Source organism: Oryza sativa, chromosome 1 (assembly GCF_034140825.1).
Source record: "Oryza sativa Japonica Group chromosome 1, ASM3414082v1".
NCBI classification, from domain to species: Eukaryota; Viridiplantae; Streptophyta; class Magnoliopsida; order Poales; family Poaceae; genus Oryza; species Oryza sativa.
The window spans coordinates 19,235,578-19,242,500 of NC_089035.1; the positions used below are offsets into that span (position 1 = coordinate 19,235,578).

The 6,923-nt window shown below is 41.5% G+C and overlaps 1 protein-coding gene and 1 long non-coding RNA gene across 2 annotated transcripts in view; one reads left to right on the forward strand and one right to left on the reverse strand.

The window, feature by feature from the left end:
* Positions 1-1,905: 1,905 nt before the first annotated feature.
* The window catches only part of LOC136355760 (uncharacterized), a 5,113-nt gene continuing 95 nt past the window's right edge, over positions 1,906-6,923 (reverse strand). Inside the window, exons 1-3 of the long non-coding RNA XR_010740108.1 lie at positions 6,592-6,923; positions 5,354-6,482; positions 1,906-5,277 (exon numbers count right to left, since the gene is read on the reverse strand). The exon at positions 6,592-6,923 is cut by the window's right edge and continues 95 nt beyond it. This is a non-coding gene — a long non-coding RNA (uncharacterized lncRNA). The remainder of the gene's footprint in view (positions 5,278-5,353; positions 6,483-6,591) is intronic.
* LOC107275420 (probable LRR receptor-like serine/threonine-protein kinase At3g47570) lies at positions 2,236-5,735 on the forward strand. Its single transcript, XM_015782546.2, has 2 exons — positions 2,236-5,008; positions 5,131-5,735. Exons 1-2 carry the CDS (start codon positions 2,236-2,238, stop codon positions 5,478-5,480), a joined length of 3,123 nt encoding a protein of 1,040 aa, XP_015638032.1. The 3' UTR covers positions 5,481-5,735.

A 6,923-nucleotide genomic window follows, 5' to 3' on the forward strand; every position in this document is an offset into this window, starting at 1 on the left:
TACTAATTTCGTAATGACCCAGGAGCATTTTATCATGGTTTATATTAGTGTCCAATTGATCATTCACAATTTTATTGCATTTTACGATAAATTTAACTAAATGTGATGGCACTGATTAATATTAAGTTTAGAGGTTCCTGTGGAAGATATCATAGTTCAGCTGGCCTCCAACCCGTGACTCCCTAACCTGTTTGCAGTCCACAGAAGTGGTGTTGTTGATGCTCATATATGCTATGGAAATTGCTGCAACAATCGATTAACCATTTTACACGGGATAGAAATGTAAGTGGGGTAATATGCACATGCATGTCCAATCCTACCGATTTCGGAACCAGGGTCTTACACGGTCTTGGTCTAGTTTCCTAAACGTAATATTGTTTGTAATGTTGTTCATTCTAAAATTGAATCATGACGTGGTAATAATATACGGTACCTCATTAAAGGTTTTTGTCCAAACATGACATGAAAAAAATATTTAAGTATGTTTTCATCAAGTACTACTATAGCAAAATTTCGTTAAGTGCAACTCATCATTCGATAATTCTATTAAAGAAAATCTCAGACAAATTGTTTTGATACCTACTTTCTCACATAGTACTTCAGAAAAAATAGCATTTAAAAAACACCCACCTTGTAAACCTCTTAAAACAGTTAAGACAATATGGTCTCTAACCATTAATGTATAGAAATAATTTTTTCTTACTCTTTTTCCCTTTTTTCACCCCATGAAACAAAATTTCGTCTAATAAATGCTAAGAGTCGATTAAGAGCCGTTGTCATGGGTAGCAATCATGTTTTTCTTTTTTCCTCTCTTTCTTCCATGTTACCAAATTTACTTGCATGGTAATAGAGAGAGTCCACTAATAAAGACCGTTGTACATACCCTAAGATGGATTAATCAAATGTTTTAATATATAGCCTCTTTAATACAAAGGTTTACTATGTGATCAAATTATCGCAAAGCTTTGTATCCACCTTTTCTACTTGTTTTCTTGCAATGTGTTCATAATAAATTCTAAAAATATGAATACATGAAAGTAGTTTTCATGATAGATCTAATAATGTTGTTGTGACTTATCACGATTTCATATTGGAGTGTTTTCTTAGAATAGAACTCATAATTAGGTACATTTTATTTATCATGACAATCATCGATATAATTTAGTTATCAATGTATGTGAAGTTATGTATAATGACATAATCAATATATGATGTTAGAAATGGCATGTAAAAGGTTAGGATTTGACCTAAATTGTTATATTCATAATATAGATAGATTAAACTTGTAGTTTTCATTTCTAATATAAAAGTAAATTTATTATACCATAATGAAATTTCATGATAGTGGGAATATTTTTTAATATTATTGGTGGCAGGCTATGAGGCCCTTCGTCTGGCCTATTGAGTCGGGTTACAAGAGCGGAGCGTGGCGAAAAGCAACGAAATCAAATGGTGCTTGGTGAGATAAGGCAAAGCCAAACGAGGCATGGCAAGACATGATGAGAGACGGCGTAGCCAAGCGGGATATGGCAAAGCACGTCGAAACGAGGTAGAGACATTAAGTAAAATGGAATTGAACTAAAAAAGTGACCCTACAAACGGAACAATACAACAGTAATGGAGTGAGATGGATAGGGGGTCGCGGCAACGATGATTTCCCGTGACAACTTCATCAACAAGCCTATGCTATAAGTGTGCACACCGCTTAACGCACTGATGACCCCTTCGACAGTCTTCGTGGAACTGATACAATTCGAGGTTCATTGTTTATAGATTTGTTGTGAGCATCACCGGACTCGAAAAAAATTTAGGCATGCAAATCTGAGTCCGGCTTTGCGCTCGTGGAGCAACCTTGGACATAATCCAACCGTACAAATGCATGACAGCTTGTTTGCTACATCAACTGTCAAAATGCTTTCATTTTTCACATTTTGATGTGCGAATTTTCCCGATCAACACAAGAATTTCCAGCTTTTATATTTTTTTCTCCTAAAATTAAAGCAGGGCCTCCAATTAGCGTAAAGAAAAGTTGCTGTAAAGTCAATGCTCGCAGGTCTTCTCGTCCTCGTCGTTCTTTAAGACGTTGATCAGGTCTATTAGCGCAACCAACCCAACTGCTAACCAACTTCACAGTACAATGGTACCTGGTACACTGCTAACACTGGAAACGAGCGTTTACATCCACCCACCATATAAAGGAAACCTTTGCTCGTATTGTGCTGCACACTGGAAACCATGGCGATTCCAATTCTTCGTCGTATCATCCCACTGCTGATGCTCCTCCTCACACTCTGGCCGGTGCCTTCTTCCTCACTTCCTGACGAGTACAGTGACAGAGAAGCACTACTGCAATTCAGGGCGGCGCTGTCAGTGTCAGACCAGTTGGGCTCACTGAGCTCATGGAATGGCAGTACCGGCTCCGACTTCTGCCGGTGGGGTGGCGTGACATGCAGCCGCCGGCATCCGGGCAGGGTAACCTCTTTAAATCTGAGTTCATTAGGTCTCGCAGGAAGCATCTCTCCTGTCATTGGCAACCTCACTTTTCTTCAGAGCCTCGATCTCTTCAACAACACACTCTCTGGAGATGTGTACTTCACCAGTCAGCTACATCGCCTGCACTATCTTGAGTTAGCATACAACGACTTCAGTGGTGACCTTCCTGTTGGGCTCTGCAACTGTTCCAACCTTGTGTTCCTCAGTGTGGAGGCCAATGAGCTCCATGGGGCGATTCCGAGCTGTCTGGGATCGTTGTTGCAGCTGAAAGTTCTTTACCTTGGTGAGAATAATCTCACAGGAACTGTCCCTCCATCGCTCGGCAACCTTACCATGCTTCTACAAATAGCACTCTATCAGAATCAGCTGGAAGGAACCATACCAGAGGGCCTTTCCGGCTTGAGATATCTGCAATATATCCAAGCCTCGAGGAACAGCCTCTCTGGCACACTACCACCTCTGTTCTTCAACATATCGTCTCTTCAATACCTTGGTTTCAGTTCAAACAAGCTGCACGGCAGATTGCCACCCGATGCAGGAACACGCCTACCAAACCTTCAAGTGCTCCGTTTGGGCGGCATTGGCAACAACTTCTCTGGAACAATCCCTGCCTCCCTCTCTAATGCCACTGAAATCCAAGTACTGGGTCTTGCTAGGAATAGCTTTGAAGGGAGGATACCTCCTGAGATAGGAAAACTGTGCCCAGTAAGTGTTCAAATGGGGAGTAACAAGCTGCAAGCTAATGATGCTGGGGATTGGGAGTTCCTGAGATATTTCACAAACTGCACCCGACTTCAGGTGATAGATCTTAGTGACAACACCCTTGGGGGAATACTTCCAAGTTTTATTGCTAATTTATCAAGGTCAATCCAGTGGCTAAGCATGGCAAAAAACCAAATCTCTGGGATAATTCCTCCAGGTATTGGGAGCCTTAAAGGAATTGAGGACTTAGAATTCCAAGGTAATAATCTGTTTGGTGATATTCCTGGTGATATTGGCAGACTTCGGAATCTGAAGGTATTGTGGCTGAACATGAATAACATGTCAGGAGGCATTCCATTTTCCATTGGCAATCTCACACAACTTCTGACTCTTGACTTGTCAAACAATCAGCTAAATGGCTCCATTCCTAAAAGCCTTGGAAGCATGGAGAGGTTAACAAACCTGGATTTATCCTCTAACAGGCTAGTTGAGTCTATCCCTGATGTAATCTTCAGCCTCCCTTCACTGACTGATTCACTGTTGCTTTCTGATAATTATCTCTCTGGTGCTCTTCCTCCAAAAGTTGGCAACCTGAGGCGCGCGACAACGCTGTCTCTGTCAAGAAACAACTTATCAGGTAAAATACCAACAACACTTGGCGACTGTGCAAGTTTAGTATACTTAGCTCTAGACAGCAACCACTTCACAGGGAGCATCCCTCCATCACTTGGTAATTTGAGAGGCTTGAGCATCTTGAATTTGACGAGAAACGCACTGTCCGGTAGCATCCCACAACAGCTGAGCAACATTCATGGTTTGCAGCAGCTATACCTGGCTCATAACAACCTATCAGGAACCATTCCACAATTTCTTGAGAAATCAAGTGCCCTGATAGAGCTAGACCTCTCCTATAATCATCTCAGTGGTGAGGTGCCATCACATGGTTTGTTTGCCAACATGAGTGGGTTCTCAGTACTAGGAAATTATGCGCTTTGTGGGGGCATTGCAGAACTGAATTTGCCTCCATGCGAGGTCAAGCCACATAAGTTGCAAAAACAGATGCTGCTTAGGATTCTGCTTCTTGTCTCTGGAATTGTTATATGCTCATCTCTTCTGTGCGTCGCACTCTTTCTGTTCAAAGGGAGAAAACAAACGGACAGGAAGAATGCTACAAGTGACCTTATGTTGAATGAAAAGTATCCTAGAGTTTCATACCACGAACTATTTGAAGCTACAGATGGTTTTGCACCTGCAAATCTAATAGGAGCTGGAAAATATGGATCAGTGTACAGAGGAAATCTGTCTCTTCCATCTGCTGTGAATGTTGTTGTGGCTGTCAAAGTGTTCACTCTTCAGCATGCTAGTTCTTCCCGAAGTTTCATGGCAGAATGTGAGGCTCTGAGGAATGTGAAACATCGGAACTTGATCAAGATTATCACCTGCTGCTCTAGTATGGATTCCAGAGGCAATGACTTCCGAGCTCTAGTGTTCGAGTTCATGCCCAAGTACAGCCTGGACAGGTGGCTGCACCCAAGAATCCATGAGCAGACACACAAGTTGAGCATTGCCCAACTGTTAAACATCGCTGTTGATGTTGCCGATGCAATAGACCATCTTCACAACAACAGTTGCCCGACAGTGATTCATTGTGATTTGAAGCCTAGCAACATCCTCCTTAGTGCTGACTGGACTGCTTATGTTGCTGACTTTGGACTTGCAAAGCTGGTTGGCGAATCCATAGAAAAATCTGGTTTGAGTGCTGGGGACAGCAGCACTGTTGGGATAAGAGGAACCATAGGATATGTTGCTCCAGGTAGCACCACTATTTCAGTAATCACATTTCTTGATCAACTAATTTGTCTTGTATTCTGGACCATTATTTTATCATCTCTCTGAAAATAATAACGACTTGTCCTCATGTTTCTATTCTTGCAGAATATGGAGCAGGTGGGCAAGCATCTGTTGTTGGTGATGCCTACAGCTTTGGGATTACTCTGCTTGAGATGTTCACAGGGAAGGCCCCAACTGATAATATGTTCAGAGAAGGCTTGACCCTGCACTTACATGCTGAGATGACCTTGCCTGAAAAAATATCAGAAATCATTGACCCAGCACTGTTGCACGTGGAACAGTATGACACCGATGCAGAGATACTAACTTGCTTATCTTCTGTAATAGAAGTCGGTGTCTCATGTTCAAAGGAAAACCCATCAGAAAGAATGGACATGAAACATGCTGCTGCTAAGCTGAACAGGATCAGAGAGGTAATGGAATCCTCTTTGTAGAATTCCTTCGCTTCCTATCATAATTCCAGTGTTGAGAAATTATGCAGCTTTATCCTTGAGAATATGTGAAACTTGGAAAAATGTTAACATATTGAATAGAGTTATGATATTAGAGGATATCTTCAGTCAGTTGTTTTGCTCGCCCGGTGACCAGATGTCTCTGGTATTATGTAATAAAGAAAACTCTGTATCAAAGCACTAAAATCTTTCCATCCTTCAGGGAAAATACAGAGAGTGTGACCAGCTATGTAATAACAATAATAGGAGTATAATTTACAATACAAATATAAATTGGTTTCCCATTGCTTCCGACAAATGATAAATGTCTTAGGAAATGCGTTATGACACAATCGTAAGGTAATGCACTTATCAAGGAAGTTTATCTGGATACACCTGTTGCAGAAAAGTTTATGGATCTTAAAAGTAAAGTGGGTTATATTAGGTAAAGGAAAATCTGTCTTAGCATAAACAAAAAGCTTGACTGAATATCATATAGGGACTAGATTTTAAAATGGGTGGAGGGTAAATTATTGATTTAATTTAGGTTATATAGCCAACTTATAATAGAACTTGTATGTGTTGTTACTTAACCGTGCCACATGACTTCGATGTTTTTGTGAAGGATATATAACTAGACCAACCCAATGCTTAGAAGCATTGCATTTACCATGTAAGTGTTAATACGGTCTGGAGTAACAAGTTGCAAGGCTATGTGAAACATGCATATAGTGTCAATTTTGGACATGAAATCAAACATGGCTCCTAAAGACAACCAAAATTTGGAACATTTCTGCTCAATAAATCCTTACTATCCCTAGGCCGCTACAGGTTCCATGTAGTCATCCACGCAAACAGCCAAACAAGGAACATATTGCACCGACCAATATGCATGGGGAAAATAATGGAAAGAGCATTAGGATATGTTCATCTGATAATTCAAGGGGGGTTTCACCCAAATGATATATACTCCCATAAAAGCATCTGCATCTCCATGTTCCTAATCTGAGTTGAAAAAAAGAATCATGTTGATGCATATTGAATAACCGAACAAAACAACTTCTTCTCTTGCAAACCAACTATGAATTTATATTTTAGAGTGCTGATCCCATACCTTGCTATTCCTAAGCCTTCTGGCTCCTCGTTGCCTCCTCCTCAGCACAGACAAACCACACAGGCTTCCATCCGCATCTGGATGCAGTGAACGGCGATGCGCGGGCAGAGTAAAATACATCCCGGCAGGGCAAGCAGCTGCATTTGTTCTTCGAGGAGGAAAATCCACAAACAGGTTGAGTGCACAAGGATGACTAGCTAGCTGCAGCTGGCGAGAAAGAAGAGAAAAACCAGAAGATGGAAGCAACGGGGACACTGGCCGGACGCCGAGGATTCCACGGCCGGCTGAACACCGCCGCCGTGGATTAACAGGGGGACGCAGCGAGGTGGTGG

What these genes read in the sequence shown, in the direction of transcription:
- LOC107275420 (XM_015782546.2), top strand. Translation starts at nt 2,236, where the DNA reads ATGGCGATTCCAATTCTTCGTCGTATCATCCCACTGCTGATGCTCCTC. An exon ending in CATAGGATATGTTGCTCCAG is followed by an intron (nt 5,009 to 5,130) that starts GTAGCACCACTA and finishes CTATTCTTGCAG; the next exon opens with AATATGGAGCAGGTGGGCAA.